The 20,848-nt window shown below is 43.1% G+C and overlaps 1 protein-coding gene across 2 annotated transcripts; it reads left to right on the forward strand.

Annotated features, from left to right (window-relative positions):
- Positions 1 to 21: 21 nt before the first annotated feature.
- RBM17 (RNA binding motif protein 17) lies at positions 22 to 11,007 on the forward strand. 2 transcript variants are annotated; one of them, XM_064421697.1, is made up of 12 exons: positions 22 to 86; positions 1,257 to 1,397; positions 2,500 to 2,616; positions 3,438 to 3,604; positions 5,486 to 5,583; positions 6,098 to 6,154; positions 7,829 to 7,970; positions 8,910 to 9,061; positions 9,699 to 9,772; positions 10,097 to 10,195; positions 10,507 to 10,579; positions 10,725 to 11,007. In XM_064421697.1, the coding sequence occupies exons 2-12, from the start codon at positions 1,275 to 1,277 to the stop codon at positions 10,826 to 10,828; spliced, it is 1,206 nt and encodes a 401-aa protein (XP_064277767.1). In that variant the 5' UTR covers positions 22 to 86; positions 1,257 to 1,274; the 3' UTR covers positions 10,829 to 11,007. The 2 variants fall into 2 exon arrangements, with proteins under 2 accessions (XP_064277767.1, XP_064277768.1); XM_064421698.1 differs by having other exon boundaries at positions 5,489 to 5,583.
- The last annotated feature ends 9,841 nt before the right edge of the window (positions 11,008 to 20,848 follow it).

A 20,848-nucleotide genomic window follows, 5' to 3' on the forward strand; every position in this document is an offset into this window, starting at 1 on the left:
CGGCGGCGGCGCGGGGCGCGGTGCGCAGGCGCGGCCCTTCCCGGCGTGCTCAGCGCCGGCTCATGGCGGCGGCGGCGCCGGGGCGGGTGAGCGGCGGCTCCGGGCCCGGCCCGGCCCGGCCCTGCGGGGAGGCGGCTCCGGGCCCTGCGGGGTGTGGGGACACAGGGCAGGGCGGAGCAGGAGGGGAGGAGTGGGTGTGCCGCGCTCAGCGGCTCCTCGGAGAGGTCCGGGCCTGTGTGGAAGGTGGGGGGGTGTCAGGGCCTGCCTCGCCCCCTCTGTTCCCAGAGCGGCGGAGATCGCAGCCCGCCCTTCCTTTAATCGTGGGGACAGCGCCTTGTCCCTTCCCCGCGGTGACCCTGCATCCATCCATGTCCTCACCTTGTCCAGGGAAGGGTCTGGAGCCCCGGTCTGAGGAGGAGTGGCGGGGGGGGCTCAGCCTGGAGAAAAGGAGGCTCAGGGGGAATTTCTCCCTCTCCAAAACTCCCTGACAGGAGGGGATATCCCGGGGGATCGGACTCTGCTCACAGGTGACAAGTGACAGGACAATAGGAAATGGCATCAAGCTGTGCCAGGGGAGGTTCAGGCTGGATATTAGGAAGAATTTCTTACAAGGAAGGGTGGTTAAGGTTTGGAACACACTGCCCAGGGAGGTGGTGAAGTCCCCATCCCTGGAGGTGTCCAGGGAAAGACTGGCTGTGGCACTGAGTGCTGTGGTCTGGGTGACAAGCTGATCTTCAGTCTCGGCTTGGACTCAGAGGTCTTTTCCAACCTGACTGATTCCGTGATTCCCCAGTGCATGTTGTCTCCCCCTGGACAGCGTCAGTCCTGCTGCCAACATCCCACTGCTCTGTGGCAGGTGGGAATTCCTACAGCACCCCGTCCCCATCCTGTGCATCTGTGCCTTTATAACCCTTTGTGTTCATCCCGAGGCCAGATGTTTAATAATCTTCAAAACATCACTTTTCTTTTTGCAGTAAACTTACTGCTGTTGAGCCCTAATTGCTCATATTCCACTGCAGGATTAAATTAATTCTTGAGCAGTTCTCATCACCTTTCAAACTATTATTTTTGTGCAGCTTTGCTCTAGTTATGTGTATGTACCACTAGCCAGAAAAAGGTCCATTTTCTCTGGCTTTAGGAAAAGTAAAATAAAAGACTGTGTACCCATATATGTAAACTGTTAGCAAATAACCTGGAAATAGGTTTGTGGTGTCATCTGGAGGGTTTTTTTTGGTTTTTTTCCTTTTGTCTTTCAGTTTTAAATTTAAGGGAAAATGTCACTTTACGATGACCTGGGGGTTGAGACCAGTGATTCCAAAACAGAAGGCTGGTCCAAGAATTTCAAACTGCTGCAGTCTCAGCTGCAGGTGAAGAAAGCAGCTCTCACACAAGCAAAGGTACAGTCCCTTTCTGTTTTTCAGACTTCTTTTGTGTTCAGTGCATTGTGTTTGTGACCTCAGAATACTGATTTGGGTAATTTTGCTGGCATTTATCTGTGAGTTTTTAGCAAAGAGCCTGGCAAAGCTGAAGGGGGAAAAGGGAAAATTAATTTTTCTTAGAGGGAGTGTTGCAAAATTAAAACTGAAGGAAGCACTGATGTATGTGCTGCAAACATCTGAGCTTTTAGCCAGCAGAGCCAAAAGCTGATCAAGTTTAGCTTTAAAGATAATGAGATTCAGCTTTATAAAATTACTTTTTAATGTAGTAGGGGTCAGTCTGTGATTGATGATTTACGTGTTTGCATCATTTTATGGTTGTTATTTAAAGGCTGTTGGTGCTAACCTGCAAATCTTTATGTATTAGAAATTTTACAGCAGGTATTTCCAGAGTAGATGAAAAGGAGGAATGCAAGCTGATTCTTATTAGAGTGACAGAGCCATTTTCTCTCTTTATTGCTGGTTCTTGACATTTCATGCTTTTTCTTTGAGCAGTGTTGATATTTTGGTTCAGGCAGGACACAGGTGCTCTTTGGGGCAGTGTAGGTTCTGTTGTGAAACTGCTTAATTAAAAGAAGAAGCAGTAGCACTGATGCCAGATACCTAAATAGCCACAGCATTTTTTCACTGGAATTACTCCTGCTTTTATGCTGCTGAAATTGGGAGCAGGATTTAGTTGATAATTGAACAAACTGCATGGATGAAATTTACTGATGAATATTTACTAAATATTCTTTGTCCATGTAACTGATGTGCAGTGTATCCACAGCCCAACAGAAGAATAGGATAGGATTAGAAAACTCAAGAGTTCAGAAGTATTTAAAATATTTTATCTGATCATAAATGGGAAGAACAGTAGATCTTTGGAATAAATCTGAGTTTCTTAGAAATTAACTCAGTTCAAACTCACCTGAAGTGATCGGATGAATTTTTAATGTGTGTTTCTGCTTTGAGTCAAAACCTAGGACCATTCACCTACCACAGCAAAGTATATCAAGTAAGCTGATTTTCAGAAAACTGCTTTCCCTTTTTTACACATTGTGTGTTTTGGTGATTTTTGCAGAGTCAGAGAACAAAACAAACCACAGTCCTTGCTCCAGTGATTGACCTGAAACGAGGCAGCTCCTCTGATGAGAGGCAGATCGTGGACACACCTCCTCATGTGGCAGCTGGGCTAAAGGTAAGACCAGGGCAGCTAAAAGTTCCAGATGTTTTGGAAATTGAATGTTTCCCAGTGGTCAAAAAACTGATTATTTTCTGAGAATATCTTCCTCTGCTGAGAGTTCTTTAATTAACATTTCAGCTTCATTCAGACTTAGGTGGGGTACAGCAAGGAATTACCACTGTTAATGTGCAGTTATAAAACAGTGTTCTTAGAATCTTGGACAGCTTCAAATAACTTGGCTAAACAGCAGTTTGGGCAGCTAAATAATGACTATAATTGTGTTTGCACCAGTGTTGGAACTGGACTTGTATAACAATCAACTGAAAAATAAAGGAAGTAAAGCCACCCAACCTTTTAAATTAATTTCTCGTGGTAAGGAATCAAGAGAAACTCTCTCCCTGCAGCTTTTGCAAAGGAAAAGTTCTGAACTGGTTCTTTCAGATTAGAGGAGAACAATCTGTGTGCCTCTGTTGGTATTATATTAATAGAAGCTGATAAAAAGCCTGATGAGATTGTGTGGGAGGACCCTGGCAGATGTCATAAAGCTTCTAATAATGCATTAGTGGGGTTTGAAAAATTCCTGTCCATGCTGATTTGCTGCTGCTTTGCATTTTGCAAAAGGAGGGGTGGTTCTTTCTTCATGGGAAAAATTTGATGTAATGAGAGACTGGATGAAATGTTAGGTTTAAATTAAGCCAAGGTTTCTTCTAGCACCAGTGGGATTAGAATATTACCTGACATTACAGACGTCAGGAATGAGAAGTGTTTAAATTTTTACTTTCCAGCTGGGTGTTGTTTTGAGATGTCAGCTAAAAAAGAATGTATCTTTTTTCCAGGATCCTGTCCCTAGTGGTTTTTCTGCAGGAGATGTGTTGATTCCCCTGGCAGATGAGTATGATCCCATGTTCCCAAATGACTACGAAAAAGTGGTGAAACGTCAGAGGGAGGAACGGCAGCGGCAGCGGGAGCTGGAGAGGCAGAAGGAGATTGAAGAGAGGGAAAAGTAAGGCTTTTGTTTCAAGGCTTGGCATATTGGCTTTTATCTAAACTATCAATTTGTTTAATTTTATCTCTCTGTGTTCTTGGAAGTTCTTAGAGGGTTTGTGAATACTGCATGCTTGTAGAAACAAGAGCAGTGTTTTAGTTAATATTTTTTAGTGCTCTTGGTAAAAATCACCAAACAGTGCAAAAACAATAAGAATTACCAACTTTGCAGCCTCCCTGGGTGAAAGACCCTCATCAAAGATATTCTAAATTTACTTTGTTTCAATAATAGCAGCAATATTTGGGTACTTCCTACATTGTTATTAGACTTTGACCTTGCAGGTGTTTCACAGTATTTGATGTCACTGTCATCTGACTACAGAAAAGTTTTTCAGCACTCAGTAATGAACCATCCTTTCTGCTTCTAAAAACTGCAAACTGATCCATGGATTAATTCAGTTTTAAATCTAGCTAGTACAGCCTTTGGAAGGCACAATTGCATTTCCTTTTTTAATACTCTGCAATCAGTAATTTAATTATCAAGTAAGTTAATTATGTGTTTATTAATCTGTTATCTCTGGACAAAGAAAATACTGCTTTATTTTTAATGCCCTTTCCCTGAAATAAGAAATCTCCGTAATCTTGTTAGGGAAGTTGAATGCAGATTCAGTATCTGATTGTTATAAGTGGTAAAATGTCTGCCAGCCAAGCAGAAGATTACATTTGCTCATTTCAAGTGAAGTGAATAAACCATCCTCATCACAGTATGAATCATCTGAAGTCTGGAATTACAGTTCTGCTACCCTGTTTAGATTGTGGAAATTTATATCTCTAGTCATTGGGTCTTCTCTGTTTTCTCTTGGTTATATCTTTGCTGTTTTGATGGAGGAGGAATGCCTGAGGCTCTGCCCCACTGGCATACAAGGCCTCAGGAATCTGGGATGGCATTCCCACAGCTTCAGCATTGACTGCACTTTGGTTGTGTTTGCACTTGTGTGTGGGCCAAAAATCTTTATACATATTAACAGTAGAGAAAAGAGGTGAAAAATGCATAATAAATTCTGATTTCAAACTGGGGAGACAATCTCAGCCAAGCCTTCATCAGATGTGTGCTTTGGAAGTTCAGGCTGGACATTTGATTGCATATTCAGAAATTCTGTGTGGTTCCACAGTAGAGCTGTTTTTGTCATCCTTTAGCACAGTTTTGGTGGCTGTGCTAGGAATGAGATTTGATTTGTGCATCAGGTGGTGCACTTAACTTTTGAGGAAAAGTGCTTTTCCTTTTTGTTGTATTAAAATGAGTAATTTCCTGATCACATCAGATAACAGCTGAAGTACAAACAAATCTTGAAGTATTCTGTACTTCACATTAGAAGTTGTTCCTGAATCTTATTTTAATTGCCAAGCAAATGTCTCAACAATCTGATGTTTAAATATGAGGATATGTTTTTTATTCAGTAAATTATACCACTCTGTATAGCCTGTGATGGGAAATGTAAAAGGGATTCTGTCCAAAGCAGGGTGATTAATTAATTAATTAATGTCTGTTACCTTGCTCTGTGTTCCATCCAACATCTGTTCCACGTTAGTCATTCAGTCACTCTGGTCTGTTTGGACAGGATTTATTCAGGTGCTTCCTCCTTTCCATGCATTCTTCTTGGCTGACTTGCAAGTGGAAAATGATCTTGGCTTAGATCCATCTTCTGTTTAACCAAAAATGCCCCATGATGGTAAAAGCAAAGAAACAAATGGTGAAGGTGTTAATTTGCACTTTCATAGGAAACTTGTTAAACGCCAGTTGGATGGAGCAGAATAATTCACCCTGCAGAGGTGGGAATCACAAATTAAAACCAAGAGTTAACTTCCCTGGTTTCTCATCCTAACTTGCTGTGTCTCCTAGAAGGCGTAAAGACAGACATGAAGCCAGTGGGTTTTCAAGACGACCAGATCCAGATTCTGATGAAGATGAAGATTATGAAAGGGAAAGACGGAAAAGAAGTAAGGGAACTGCTTATGGTTTTGGTGTGGAAAGAGGAGAAAAAGGGGGAGGGGAATTCACAGTTCTGTTTCATGGATTCTGTATTTCTCTGTACACTGTTAATTCTATGCCTTTGGAGTAAATCTGGCATTTTATTACAACATAATATAATGTAGAATACTGGTATTTTTCCATGGAGGCAGATGGCAGCCAAATTACTTGTGGAAATACGTCTGTTTAACATTAGTTTGTAGATACCTATTGTAAGTTTCTGCATGGTGTAGGTTCCAGGGAAGGAATGAGGCATGACATAAAATCAGGCTGTGAGAATCACTGAGTTTTCACTATTGTAGCTTTTCATTCCTGCATTTGTTACATCAGTGCCCTTTGAGCTTGTCAGGTGACGTGGGTCAGAAATGTGCCTTTGCATAAACAAAATTAGTCTTTATTTTCTTTCAGCAGCAGAGTTACAGTAAATAATTGCAAGTCTGTTGTGATATCCTCTGAATGTGTTGTGTTCCATTTTGCTCATAGGTATGGGAGGAGCTGCCATTGCACCACCCACTTCTCTCGTGGAGAAGGACAAAGAACGTGAGTGCTCCAAGATCTTCTTCTCTAAACCCAGCAGTGTTCATTTCCTACTCAGCTTTCTGTTTATTTAAGTCCTCCTGCTTTTCCCATTGAATTCTTTGTAGCAGCAGGACATGAACAAGTTCTTTGTTCATGGGGAGAGGCTGTGGGGGACCCGTGATGCTGCCCTGTTTTGCATCTCTGTTCTGAAGAAATAAATCTTTCTGTATTGCTGGACAACTGGCTTGGCAAACTGGGCTCTTACAACCATGTGCAGCTACTCATTTCTGATATGAAAGAAGAAATGTCACAGGCAGGTTTGTCTGGGTGGACTAGAAACCTCCACAGTCTGGAGAGGAAGTTTTTCCATTGCTCTTTCCTTGAGGAGGTATTAGTGAATATTTTTTTCTAAAGGAGTTATGCACTAGAGACAGAATTTTATAAATTTTTCCAGGATGCAGTTTAGCTGAGGAGATTTGCCTGCAGTGCTGGTGTGAGGATCTCAGTTGTCCACGAGATGGCATCATCTTGCTATAGGAACAAAACCATTCCCTTTCTTTTTCATGTCTAACTGTTGTAGATTTTAAAATTTAAAAAACTACTTAAAAAACAATAATAAGAAAAAATCTTATGCACACAAACTTTTGTTTGGGAGTCCTCATTACATTTATAAGAAGATTAAAATGTAAAAATATACCTCGAAGCTTAAGTGAATGATACAGTGAAAGCATTTGATATGTGTAAACATTCAAAACAGAAAGACATTGTTTTGAGTAAATAATTAAGAGCAATTAATCAGTGTCAAGGAAAAGTAAATATAGGCTGGAAATAGTAGAAATATCCTTAAGGGGAGAGCTTTTAAAATGTGACAAGGAAACCTTTGTGTTGCTTCTTACTTGATGCTCAGGTCCAGGCTGGAAGAAAAAAAGAAACTATTGGTGTAGCAAAAGTCCCATAGTCCAGTCCATTTTCTGTTTAAATAGGAGTTATTTTTCTTCATATTATGTCCTCAAACTTCATGTCTGACCTTTTATTTGATAAGATACAAGAGCTAGTGTACAAGAAAATATTCTAAAATTAGGTCGGTCTGATAAAAGTCCATAAGTCCATTCAAAAGTGATTTTTTTTTCTAGTGTTCTATAGTTGTTTGTTTTTTTTCCATTTTGCTATTTGACTTGTCAGTGAAAGGTGATTTAATAATCTAACCAGTATGATTGAGATATCCAGATTCATCTCCATTCCCAGGAATAGCTGCAGTTCAGAAATTCCCAGTGAGAAGAGTTGCATTTATTCTTTTTAATTGACTGATTTCTCTTCTCTGCGAATGTGCAGTGTACTTTTTATTACAGTCCTTGGGCCTTGAGTTGTGTCCATTGATCCATTTTTGTCATAATTCTGTTCCTGATGAATGGGAGTTTGTCCTCCAGATAAACTCTTTGTAGTGCAGGTGGTCTCTTAATGTTTTCTCAATTTAATAAGAGGTCAATAAATGCATTATAGAGCTGTGGAAATCTACATCCAATGAGGAAAACCCAGAATAACTCAGATGTTTCTGAGAGAGAGAGGGAGGTGAGGGGATGTCAGAACAGAGTGTGCAAAGGAAACATTCTTCTGATTTGGATTTATGTGGAAGACCTTTTCATAGTTTGTTAGGATTTTACTGAAAAAAACCCCAAATGTGTCTGTTTTCTCCAGCTGTAGCATCATTCCCATATGAGGAGGAGTCAAGACCTCGGGCACCTTCTTCCAAAGCAGCAATTCCTCCCCCGGTGTACGATGAGCCAGAGAGACCTCGTTCCCCCACAGGACCCAGCAACTCCTTCCTCGCCAACATGGGGTAAATAAATGAGTGACTCCTGCACGTTTTGTGGGGACAGGCATTGGAAAGTGGTGGAAACCAAAAGCTTGAAATAGTTTGTCAGGAGAGAGGAGCACAACCCATTGCATGTGTGTGGTTAGTCTGAGTTCAGAGAGTCCACACTGGCAAGATACAGGATAAAATGTGGATTGACAGGATTGGGAAAAACACATCTGAGGTGGTTGCATTCAAGGCTGTGCTTTTAAGCCACACTCCAGCATAAAGTGTTCATGTCCTGCACAAGCCAGACAGTGGAGTGTACTTGAAAATACAGGTGGCATGTTAGTTCTTCTAGGTTACTTTTCCAGCTTTGTCTTAAATTTGCTACATACAAGCAAACTGATATTTCAAATAATTTCAGCTCTTCTTTGTTGAAAAATTGACTATGTATTTTGCATGAATGTAGCAACTGTGACTGCAAATCTGCCCATTTACTTTCCATCCTTGTATGTGATGGTGTGTAAATTACCGTGGCAACAAATGAACATGAATCTATACCTAAAAACAGCTTAGAGACTTAATTTTTGAGTTTGGTGGGGTTTTTTTAATTATCCAGAAAAAGATAACCAAATTTGCTACTGTTGGACCAGCTTGTGCATTGCTACCACCTCTAATTAGTAGTACCAGGGAACCCTGACTTCACTGAAGGAAGGGCTAAAAATCTGACCTGACCTGCCTTACTTTGACCACACAATGGGCTATTTCTTCTGTGACTTAGTGCTTGAATCTTTCAGCATTATGTAGCCAGACTTTTTTGCCTTTTGTGTAGAAAAAAATCATGTAACTTGTAGAAGCTCCTATACTTTCTGTTCCTGTGTAAGGAAGTTTTAGGAGGTAGGATATTGGAACACTCAGGAGAAATGCAGTGTTCATACTTTGTGGAAGAAACCTTTATGATTTTTTTTTTTCTCATTGCAGGGGGACAGTTGCTCACAAAATCATGCAGAAGTATGGTTTCAGAGAGGGCCAGGGGCTGGGCAAACATGAACAGGGGCTCAGCACAGCACTGTCAGTAGAGAAAACAAGCAAGAGGGGTGGCAAGATCATTGTTGGTGAATCTACAGAGAAAGGTAATTGTGTCCTGCTCCAAGTGTGTGAGAAATGAAGCTCCTGGGTTTCTGTTTAGCATCTGTCTTGTTGAACACATTGGAGTTGGAAAAATGACTTATATTTGTTCTTGTGAAAATTTACGTTTTTTTAATCTTTTTGTAAATTGATCCTGTATACATTTTTTTAGCTCATCCTCCCCTTCCTCCATCAGTTGTTCTCCTTTAGTGTTGGGGAAGCATCTTCACTTCCAGGGCTGATCTTGCTCTGCTCAGATGGCTTTTTTCCTGTTGATATTGCTCTCATTTCCCTGCTCTTGTCTGATCTTGAGATAACATCCAGGCTTCTGAGCACAAGTGGTGGAAGTCAGAATACTCCTAGTCTTGTACTTCTTATGATACAATTCTGAACTAGGGAATTCTTTCCCTTAAAGGAGTAGTACATTGTCAGTGTTACTGTTTAATTCACACCACTGGAACTGATTTTTCTGCTTACTGCCATTCCAGGTAGCTACAAGTTCTGAATTACTGTTCCTCGCCAATATGAAAGTACATTTTGTGGCTTTCATTCCATTGTTTGATCAATAAGATTCTGATAAAAATCCCTAATTGAGCTTTAATTTTAAATTGTACCATGATTCACTGTTCTGTCTTTAAACAGAAACGGGCAAGAAGGCGGATTCCAACCCCTTAACTGAGATCCTGAAATGCCCAACTAAAGTGGTCTTACTGAGGGTGAGTTGGAAGTAAGGGAATGTGTCTTGGTGTTGAAATGTTTAAACCTCTATTCCTGATACAAAACTCTGCACAGTTCAAATGGTTCTGGCCTGCACCCTCGTGGTGTTCTGGAGAAATTATGTGACTTCCTGGGGTACAAACTATGACTTTAAATCAACACTGCTTTAAATCATGCAGTGCCCTTGCCTTAGGGACAGGGAACTGTAGCTCTTGAGCTTTAAAAGTATTTGTGGTCACAGTTCACAGAGCATCTGTGATTTGTCTGCACAATCACCTGCACAGACTCCATCCAGTGAGTTGGCTTTGTTCTTTGGCTTTCAGAACATGGTCGGTGCTGGGGAGGTGGATGAAGACCTTGAAGTTGAAACTAAGGAGGAATGTGAGAAATACGGCAAGGTTGGGAAATGTGTCATCTTTGAGGTAAGAGATAATCTGTCTCTCTTTTTGGCTGCTCTGAAAGTAAACTCCCCTCACTACTGGAGTGTTACTGCCTAAGAGAGGCATACATAGAAAATCTCTCAGGGTCCTTCAGGTGTTGGAATTCTGGATTTTCTGTATCTGTAAGATACAAGCTTCTAACAATAGCAAATGTGCAAAAATCACTTGAATATTGTGGTTTTGGAACCTTTTTATTTTGTTCTTTCACTGCCTTTGTGAAGGACAGCAGTTGAAAACCATGTTCTCACTACTGTTTTAATTGCTTGTGGCTTTGGGTTTTTGTTTTGTTTCAGATCCCTGGTGCCCCTGATGATGAAGCTGTAAGAATATTTTTAGAGTTTGAACGGGTTGAATCTGCCATCAAAGGTAGGATCCTAAATTGTGTCCTGTGAAGCTCAGAGCTAACTTGTGTGGAGAGATTAAACAGTCTCACTGGTCAGGCTGTTTAGTTAAAGAGATGTTTATTTTATTGAATTGCTGCTTGCTGATCTGCTCTTTGTTTCAATTCCAGCTGTTGTGGATCTAAATGGAAGATATTTTGGAGGCAGAGTGGTGAAGGCTTGTTTCTACAACCTGGACAAGTTCAGAGTGCTGGATCTGGCGGAACAAGTTTGATTTTAAAAATCTAGCTCGAGGTGTCATTGTTTTGGCAATCACGTTTTCAGCAGTAGGCTGGGAATAAGGAAGAGAAAAGTAGCTTTCCTAGCAGACTGGAAACAAGCCTCATTGAATGGATTTTACACATTCGTTGTGACTTATGGTTTTTTGTAATATAAAGCCCTTTGAAAGTAAAATTCACGTCTGTGTGGTTTTGAATTGCACATTTCCGCTTTCTGCTCTGGGGATCCCGGTTTTTTTGAGCTTTCAGATGACTTTGCTCTGTTGAAAACCCACTGCTGAGGAGATGCTTTGTCTGTATTCCTGCTTTCTTTGTTCTGGTGCTTCATCATGGAGTCCCTGTGCTGGATCCACAATAAGTGTGAAGCTTTGGACAAGGACTGTGTGCTCTGATCTTCTCTTCCCTGATGGTCTCTCCTAGAGTTAGAGCCTTGCTCTGAGTCCTCATCTCTGCACACCAGTGCTTTGGGTCATTGGACAGCTGCACCTGGTTTGTTCTCCTGACTCCAGGACAAAGCTTCTGTGCCAGAATGGAGACTGAAATAACAAGGATTGAGTCTGTCTTCACAGAGCAAAAGAAAATCCATGTCTAATCCAGGGAAACGGAAAGAGGAGGGAATTTAATGGACTGTTAGCAGGACTCTGCTGTTGGGCAGTCTGTGCTGGGAATATCCAGGGATAACTGATTTCAGGTCATTAGTAGGGAGAAGGGAAACTCCTTCCTGTGTCTGGCCAGCTGTCAGAATTTCACTTCTCTAACTCACACATAGGCAACTAACTTTGTTTAACCATTTCAAACTTGTCATTTGCTCTTTCTGTTTATATTTCTATATTTGAGGTCAAATACCATCAGGGTTAGGCTTTCTTTTAGGAAGGAGTGCTTGTGGAAATTTTTGCCATGGAGGGAAGTTCCCATGAAAACCTGAAGAGCTGACAAACTAAACTACTAAACACTACTACTCTTAGTTTTAACTCGATGTGAGATAGTACACAGCTCTCTGCTCCTGGTTTTATGTTTGCTTTTTGTTTGGGAACAGTGTGTGACAAAGAGTTGGCAAGAGGGGGCTCTGCAATGGTGGCATTTGTCTCTGTGCCCCATTGCACCCAGAATTGTGGAGATACTGAAGTGGCTGTGAGCCCTGAGGGCATTTTAGCTGTTTGAAAGCTGATGCTGGATGTCTTTTTCCTGTTACACACACGGACTGGGGGGGAGCGGGGACAGACCTGTAGTTCAAGGCTGTGAATATCTCCAGTTCTTGCCCTTTTGCTGAGTTTTGGCTGAGTTATGACAAACCCTTGGGTCTTGTGTTCTGCTTATTTTGTCTGCTTGTGTTCCACCAACCTCTGTACAAACATTTGCTTGTAAAACAATTTTTTTTAAAAAAAACCTGATATTTTACCTGCTGTGTTTTGGCTTCCTTACTGTGCTCTTGTGTTGTCCAGGGCAGTCCCTCAGAGTTGGGCACTTTCTCTGATCTACCCTCATTGCAGCAGAGGTGAGGAACAGGCCTGGCACGAAAACCACAGGACCTGGGGCAAAAATCTGGATTCTGTTCCTGCCTCTGCTCTTTGTTTTCTCTTTGAGCAACTCTTTAAGGCCTTTGCTGCTGTGTAGCAAAACAGAGATTAGCCAGCTATGAATAAGCATTGGTTTGCTTGTAGTACTCAAAATTTGAGTGGCTGCTGTAGAAAGTTTAACCACTGGTAACAGATTGAGTGTGATCTGAACTTAGCTTGAAATATGACTTGGCATTAAGCAATGTGATATATTTATGGCTCTTATTTCAGCAAATACCTCTTGAGTGACTAGGCTGTAAGTATTTCCTGAGGTACACAGGCTGTTTTGTGTGCCTTTAACCAGCTATTCTGCTTTTTAGCACCAGTTTCTGAGCTTCCAGTCTGATAACTTGAAGGTTTTTCATTTGCTGAGACTGGCTTTATTGGCAGCTTTTGAAACATTTCATTCTGAGACTCCTTATTGTGGTTGAAGACAGGAGTAAAGTTTATCTGTGAAAATGCAGGGGAGAGAGTTTGTTCATTTAGTATTTTGTGCAGGAGATTCATGCTATAAATGCAGTGTTTTTTAAGGGGACACTGAAGCAAGCAAACCTGGAGCAGATTTACATCCCCTGAATTCCATCTGTGTGCTGGAGGCTGCACAAACACGTGACAGTGGAGCCAGGTGTGTAAGCAGGTGATGCAAGCAAACCTGCACAGCTGTGGAAACCTGCAAAGGTTCAGACACTCACTGAGCTCTGTGGTCAGACTTTGTCTCCATAGCAGGAAGCATTTTTTTGCAAATGCACCTTCTCCCTGTTTTTCAACACTCAGTGTGTTGGCTCAGACTTCCTTAAGCATGCTTGTATCTTGCATGCCTTAAAAATTTGGTTCTGAATTTACTTCTCTGCTGGAGAATTGGCCTCCTCTGGAATCTTGCCACTGACTTCTATTTCTAGTCGTTTCTCAAGTAACTTTTTATCTAGCACCTCCAGCTCTTCCTGCTTACACATCCAGTTTTCTCCTCTGTTTCATCAGTGCCCTTTCCAAAGGCTCAGCAGCACTTAATTTGGAGTTCTTTGCAGCTACCAAGTTTTATTTGCTGGTTTGTCTTTAAGCCCTGGATATTGTGCAGCCACCTCATTTGTGTCATGTACGTTCGTGGTGACTGGTCTGAAGCAATAATTTGTTTCTCTTTTTGTATGGTGCCCTAAAAGGTTCTGATTTCACAGAAAGTGAAGAGGATGATGGGCTGTTAGGAACATTTACCTTACTGGCAGTGCAAGATTGGTTGTAGTGCTTCAGGTGAAGCACTGGGTGTTTTCCAGGTATGATTTCCTAAATTTAAGCTTTAATTCCTTGGCTTAAGCACCTGTGTAAGTGCTGTGATTCTCTAATGCATTGAATAACTGCATCTCCTCTTGGGCTAAGTATGAACTGTTCATTGCTTCTGGGAATTCAGATTAGATGCCTGCTTAGAGAGATTTGAGTGTCCTGAAGCCACCAGGAGGGTGAGAGGGACGTGTAGGACGTGTCAGCCCCGAGCTGAATGAGGTGCCTGGTGCAATAACAACCCCAAGGTCTTAAGAACAGGGATTTGCACAGTGGCATCACTGCCTTGTTCTCTTCCTAATTCAGAACACTGGCTACTATTTTAATGGGGATTTAGTGACTTGATTACCTTCCTAATTGTTAAAACCCCAAGGTGTTTTTGAGCTGTAGCAGCTATTCCAGAGCCCGTCATTAAGCACATGGGTTATGATTTGTTTTCTCACCTGCACTGTTCTGCACTTTACCTGTGTTGAATTTCACCTGTCAGTTTATTACTTTGCCTGCTCAGTAAAGTCACTGAAATCTGATGTGACATGGAGCTTGCAGGAAACATTTTTAACATTATTATTGTCAAAATCTTAAGTTTGCTTTGCCACTGTTACATGAAAGGTGAGAGTTGTTGCCTTGAAGAACTTTCTGTCTGAGTAGCCATGGAGGGAGGGAGGCAGATAAAAAAATATCTTGCCCAAGGACATGCAGAAGGTGGTTTGAAGCGTTGGGATTACATCCTATTCCCCTGTACTTGCAACTCTGCAACTGAAACCCACATTCCCGGTGGAGCTGCTTTTTATTGTGGCAACAGAAAATGGTAGAATCTCTTAGCCTTGAGCTTTGGATTCTGAAGCAGCTTCAGAAGGAGATGTAATTCATGTGCTGCAGTCTGTGTAAGTGGTTGCCTTAGGAGAGGCTTATCTGAAACCAGGCTCCTGTGGGAGATTTGAGTGTGTCAGGGTATCTTACCCTTCTGTGCAAGAGAAAATATGTGTTGTAATATCATACAGTTTTCTGAAAGATAGAAAGACAAATATGGAAGGTTTCAAAGAGGATCTTGCACTCTCAGATCCTTCTTGCTCCACAAGCAGAAGTCTAATGGGGGAGTGAGAACTTTCAGTCCTCACAGCACTTGGTGCAAGAGGCCCTGAGCAAGACTAAGATTCACCTTGTGTTACATTGAACTAATTAATCCCCTGTTCCTGCCTGGGATTGCTCCTCCTTAGGTACAGGACTGGGCACTTCTCACTGAGCTCCATGATGTTCCTGCCAGCCTCTTCCCAGCCTGCCCAGGTCCCTCTGGGTGGCAGCATGAACCTCTGAGGTAGTTGCCACTTCTCCCTGTCCATATGATCTGCAAGTTTGCTTTCATGAAGGTGTTAAAGAGAGCTGGACCCAGCACTGACCCCTGGAGTTCACCAACAGCTCCTGGCCTCCAGCCCTGAGCCACTGATCATGGGACCAGGCATTCAGACAGCTTTTGGTGTCTGCTCCTGCAGCTTCAAGAGCTTCTTTGTGAGGAGGATCTCACAGATGACCATGTTAGGAAGTCTTACAGAAGTCCAGGTAGGCAATACCCACAGCTCTCCTCTGCCAGGCCAGGCTTTCATTGTGGAAGGTTGCTCTAGGCAAGCATGACTTCCCCTCAGTGCATCCAAGCTGACTGTTGCTGATTTTCTTGTCCTTCACAAAAAGTGTTAGATTAGCTACTCCCAGAATTGTAAAAATTATTTTAAATTCTCTAAAAATTAGAAGAGAGCAACAACATCCACACAGCTGAGGTCCATGTTTGGATGCATCTGGGACTGGTAACATGCTCCTAGCTGGGTGCAAGACTAACCCTATTCCTTTTCCCCAAAAAAGCAGGAGCTGCTTGTGATCATGGAGGACTTGGTGTCACTTACAAGCACTTTCTGTCACAGTCAGTGCAGTACTGTAAAGATTGAGTTCTTGGGGGAATTCCTGCCTTTAGATGATGAAGCAGTTGTTCTTAAAGACAAACAGGGATTGACTGTGTCTAGCAGTCTGTTAATTTGCTGTCACTGAGCAATTAGAGGACTCAGCCAGGAGATCTATATTCCTGCTGTGCTCTCTGGGCAGATCTAGATTCTTCATAGATGGGTTTGAAAGTAGCCCCTGGGCTTGGGAATTTTGGTGTCCTATAGACAGGACTATGGATAAAAGACTTCCTTCTTGCCCTGTGATGCTGTGATTTTATTCAAGATGCAGAGCAGTTAAAGAGCAATCCCAGTGCCTTTATCATCCATCAGTTTGGTTTATCCTCACACTTCACCACTGGCTTCTGGTTGTGGCTGTAGAAGGTACTTCTGAAGTCCAGATGGAGATGATCAGGCAGGACATGTGGCCCTTGATTTTGTGTTTAGTATGTGAACACAGCTGTTTCTTACCTGTGATGGAATTTAGAGGATGAATGTATCTGCTTTGCCTTGTTCTGAGCCACAAAATCATAGTATGGTTTGGATTGCAAGGGATCTCAAAGAGCATCTAGTTCCAAACCCCTGCCATGGGCAGAGACACTTTCCACTAGACCAAATTGCTCAAAAATTAACCTTTTCCTCAAAAGGCTTTAGTGACACTTCCTGCTTCACAGAGGACTACAGGAGTTTTTAAGGATGCAAAAACTGGTAATTATATGAGTTGCTCATAATATCAGCCAGAGCTGACAGACCTTAACCCCAGGGCAGCCCTGGATGTAACCATAGATACTCATGCCTTATATAAGGAGCAGTAAAGGAGTAGCTGCTCTTTTTTCCTCCTCACTGAAGTATTTATTAACTCTGAAACTTTTTCTCAATGAGTGCTTGGATTGGTAAGATTCCCTTTCTCTTCCTGCAGGTCAGTGGGTTACAAGTGCTGCTTGCTTTGAATGTCCAGTGTGATTTTACCTCCTATTTACTGCAAAAAATATTTTGTGCCACTCCACGTGCAACTCAGCCAATTAATGGCAAGGAGAAAAAAAATGCTGTTAAATTTGCAGGACTTTCAATTGCTGCACAAAACCATGGGTAAACCTGAAGTCTTTCACGTCTGTTTCTAAAGAGAGAGAAAGAATGACAAAATCCCTGTCTGTGTGCCTGTGTTTGGTAGTTCAACCAGAGCTGTGCAGTAGCTGACAATAAATACAAAAGTGATCTTGTTGTCAGCTGTGCTCCTTTAGGGATCTTGCTGCCTGTTTTATGTCAGGTGGAGCTGGATCTTGCTGGTGGCTTTTTGTACACAGGTCCAAACTCATCTTTCCATGTCAGTAAGCAAAGTCCTGTTTGAATGGGGGGGAAATGGATATTGAAGAGGAAAAGGTGCAGTGGAAGAACAGGTATGAAAGCCAAAGGAAACATTTTGTAAGTTGAAGAAGGGGTAGTGTGTGTGTGTGTGCTCCTGCAGAGGTTTCCTCTCACACCCTGATTCCTCCTGCTGAGCTCATGGTTGTGGCTTTATGGCTTTTTCTCTTTTTAGCATCAGGAAATTGGGAAATTGCAGAGCACAGGGTTGTTAGTACAGAAATGTAAAAACACAGCCTTAGGTCTTGTGTCCAAACAAATACCCGGTGTCCAAACAACCTTACCCACCACAAGCTTTCTGTAGCTGTGGAAATTGGGGGATAGGACACGAATGTCCCAAATGTCCTGTACCCACCAGCCCTGTCTCCCATGCAGGATATCCCCCTGCCCTTCTTTGGCAGCCCCAGCACAAGCTTAAAGCCCAAGACACCCTCAACTCTATGGAAAACAAGATCTTTCCCAGGATCTTTTCCTTCTTTTCTCCTGCTTCTTCCTCCTCTGGGAGGAGCATGGGGTTTTTTTCAAAGCAGCTTTTAAGCATCTTGCCACTTCACAGCCCTTGAGTTGTTTTTCCTCTCCCAGTCTCTAAGGTGTTGATCTCTGGCCTCCATTTGAGAGCTTGCAGCAAGTCAACAGCTCAGGAATCCACACGGTTCTGCCAAGACAAAGGTCTTCCACTCATCTTGGGTTTCTCCACCTTCTGCCGCAGGCACAGAGCTGGGTAGCACTTTTGGACTTCTCTGCTTTGAACTTGTAAAACTTGTATAGCAACTGTGAACCAAACTCAAATGATACCCTGGCAAAACACACCGAGCTCCTCTTGGGAGGATGGAAAGTGAAAACTGGTGGGGTTTTGTGTTTTCCCACTTTGGGAAAGGGCTGGGTTTGTGCAGCTGAGGTGATGCAGTTACCACTGGGAGAGGATGTGAGCTGGAGCTATTCCCAGTGTCCTTTCTCTCTTTGTAGGAAGGGATGTTGCACTTGAACAGCAAAATTTAAAGACCTTTCCAGGGAAATAATCCTGTGGCAATGAAGTGTACTCAAACTGGGGTTCAGAGATTTGCTTCAAGCACAAATTTCAGAGGAAAATCCATCTCCCTGCACCACCACAGCCCTGCCCGTCATCCCATAACACCACTGCACCCAAAGACACTGTCCCAGAAGTATCACACTCACCTGCAAGGACTCAGCCCTGCTGAGGAGATCAGGAATTTAAGTTCTAAAAATATCTTCAGCTATCACATACTAGTAATAGTTTCTTCCCCTTTCTTCACGTGGATTTCTACCTCATCATTTAAGTGTTCTGCTTTGTTTTATTTGTATCCAGCAGGCTGATTTATTCATGGGCAAAGCCTGGTGGTTTTTTGTTTTCCTGCAGTGTTGGGGAACATCAAAGCCTGGAAACTTGAGGCTGTTATCAGCATTTATGCTAAAAAATAATGGTGTTGGCATCATAAAATCAATGCATCTTTTTTTTTTTTTTTTCCTGTTTTAAAACCAGGAGGAGTTAACTGCATGGCAAGAATTTGCCTCAGCAAGCCTGGACTGTGTGAAATAGAATTGATTATCTGTCACTCTTGATGCATCAGAAGAAGGATGCAGATGTTTCTCCAAATGTGACATTTCCTCTTCAGTGCCAGGTGGGTGTGTGGTAGCAGTTTAAAACCACAGAAATCAAAGGAGAAGGGAAAGTGAATTTCCTGCATGGAAAGAGCAAAATAAAATTTAGAAACCTGATGGATCTGGCAGCAGCAGAGAAGCTGAGAATGTTTCTACCTGACAGCTGCAGCAATTACTGCCTGCAGATCACTCCTGGGAAACTCTGTCCAGATCTTTCTCTCCAAAACCCAAAAGCTGAAAATTGTGCAAAACAGGAGACCAAGAGTACCTGGTCAGAAAATGATTTGGGTTAGAAGGGGCCCTAAAGATCATCTCATTCCAACACCTTCCAGTATCCCAGGTTGTTCCAAGCCCCATCCAACCTGACCTTGGACACTTCCAGGGATCCAGAGGCAGCCACAGCTTCTCTGGGCACCCTGTGCCAGGGCCTCACCACCCTCCCAGAGAAGAATTTTTTCAAATCTCTAATCTAACCCTGCCCTCTGTCAGTTTAAAGCCATTCCTCCTTGTCCTAAGTCTTTGACCTGCATCTCTCTAATCCAATCTCATCTCCACACCTTTATAGAGCACCTAATCTCTGTGATATGAAGATGCCAGCACTAATACCAGAGGTTAACAAAAGTAATCTCTCTAGGTCAGGCTGCAAGGGGGAGATTGGCTGTAGACTTTCCAAAAGCTGATTGTTCCCTGTCCCTTCTGCATCTTAAGCCCTGATGACCTGGTTGTGCTGCCTGTTCCCCCAGCAGGGCCAGGCCAGGAGCCCCTCTGCAACTTTCCCCTGCTAAATTTGCAAGGTGATCAGCTCGTGGGGAGAGCCTGCTGTGAGAAAGGGAGCTGGGTACCACTGTCTGGCTGCTGGAGTGTGGGAGGGTCAGGAAAGGGCCTGGGGAAGCTGGGCATGGGCTGAAAGCAGAGATGTAATGGTCAGTGCCTGGTCACTGAAGGGCGACCTTGAAGATTGGCTTAGGTGTGACCACAGAGCTCAGCCAGGAACAGCTGAGCTGTGGGAAAAGGGGTCTGGTGCTGACAGGGAAAGCAGGGCCTTCAGGCAGTGTGTAACCCAGGGGAGGAGGAGGAGGAGAGCCTGCCTGAGCACTCAGACCTCTTATAAAAGGACAAAACAGAACTTTGCAAGCTGGATCAATCATGTAAGAAAGTCCCCTGGTGTGCCCAGTGCCAGCAATTCCCAGCACCCTCATCTTCCTTGGGTTGGTGCCATGCAAGTCATTCCAAACGTTATAAATATTTCAAAGGAGCTGTTTGCATTCTTATTTGCTTGTAGAGTAGAAGCCTTGCAGGGAAGGAGATCCCCGTGACTGCTTCTCAGGCTGGAAGCACTGACATTCCTGCCTCACACTGCTCCCACCCGTGACCTCCCTACCTGCAAAGGGAGAACAGTTCAGTGCTCATTTCCTGGCTGGGGATGTGCAGGGCAGCTCATTTCATCCCCCTTGATGCAAAGCCTGGTTGTGCACACAGATGGATTCAGTGCAAGGTGGGGAAGGCAAATTAAATCTCCACCCTGGATAAAGAGGTTTTTCTGGGCTTAAGGATGAAGTTGAGGGAAAAATTCTTCCCTGTGAGGGTGGTGAGGCCCTGGCACAGGGTGCCCAGAGCAGCTGTGGCTGCCCCTGGATCCCTGGAAGTGCCCAAGGCCAGGCTGGATGGGGATTGGAGCAACCTGGGATAATGGAAGGTGTCCCTGCCATGGCAGGGGATTTGGAACTAGATTGTCTTTAAGATCCTTTCTAACCCAAACTTTTCCATGTTTCTATGAAATATGGGGTTTAAACTCCATAGAGAGACAGGTAAAAGGATCCTTTGCAGGGTCAGCTCTAACTAAACAACCCCCCTAACATAATAGTCATTAAATTATGCTTTTGTTTCCTTTGGAGACACCTTCCTACAGGACACAGCTGGGAAAGCTGGTAGCAACCACTGAGGCTGGAAGTGCCTCTCCCACAGAAACCAGGGCTTGGGAAGATCTCAGGAAGCTTTCTGGACCATCCCTCAGCCCCGGGGCACAATCAGTGCAGGCTGAAACCCTTCCCACCATGTTTGCTCAACAAGTTCTGAAAACCTCAAGTGATGCTGAGCCACTGCCACCCTCTCTGGCATTTGTGTTCTGCCAGGAGAGATGCTCTGATTTCGCCATCCTAGACCAGAGTTTGGTTAGTTTCATCTAAATCTTGTTCTGGGACCAGCTTGATTCTCAGTATTTTTTTTTTAATTATTACTATTTTCTACTTTTAAGTTGTTCTTTCTAGATGCCAGACAG

The sequence above is a fragment of the Passer domesticus genome, chromosome 5, assembly GCF_036417665.1.
Source record: "Passer domesticus isolate bPasDom1 chromosome 5, bPasDom1.hap1, whole genome shotgun sequence".
In the NCBI taxonomy this organism is placed as follows: Eukaryota; Metazoa; Chordata; class Aves; order Passeriformes; family Passeridae; genus Passer; species Passer domesticus.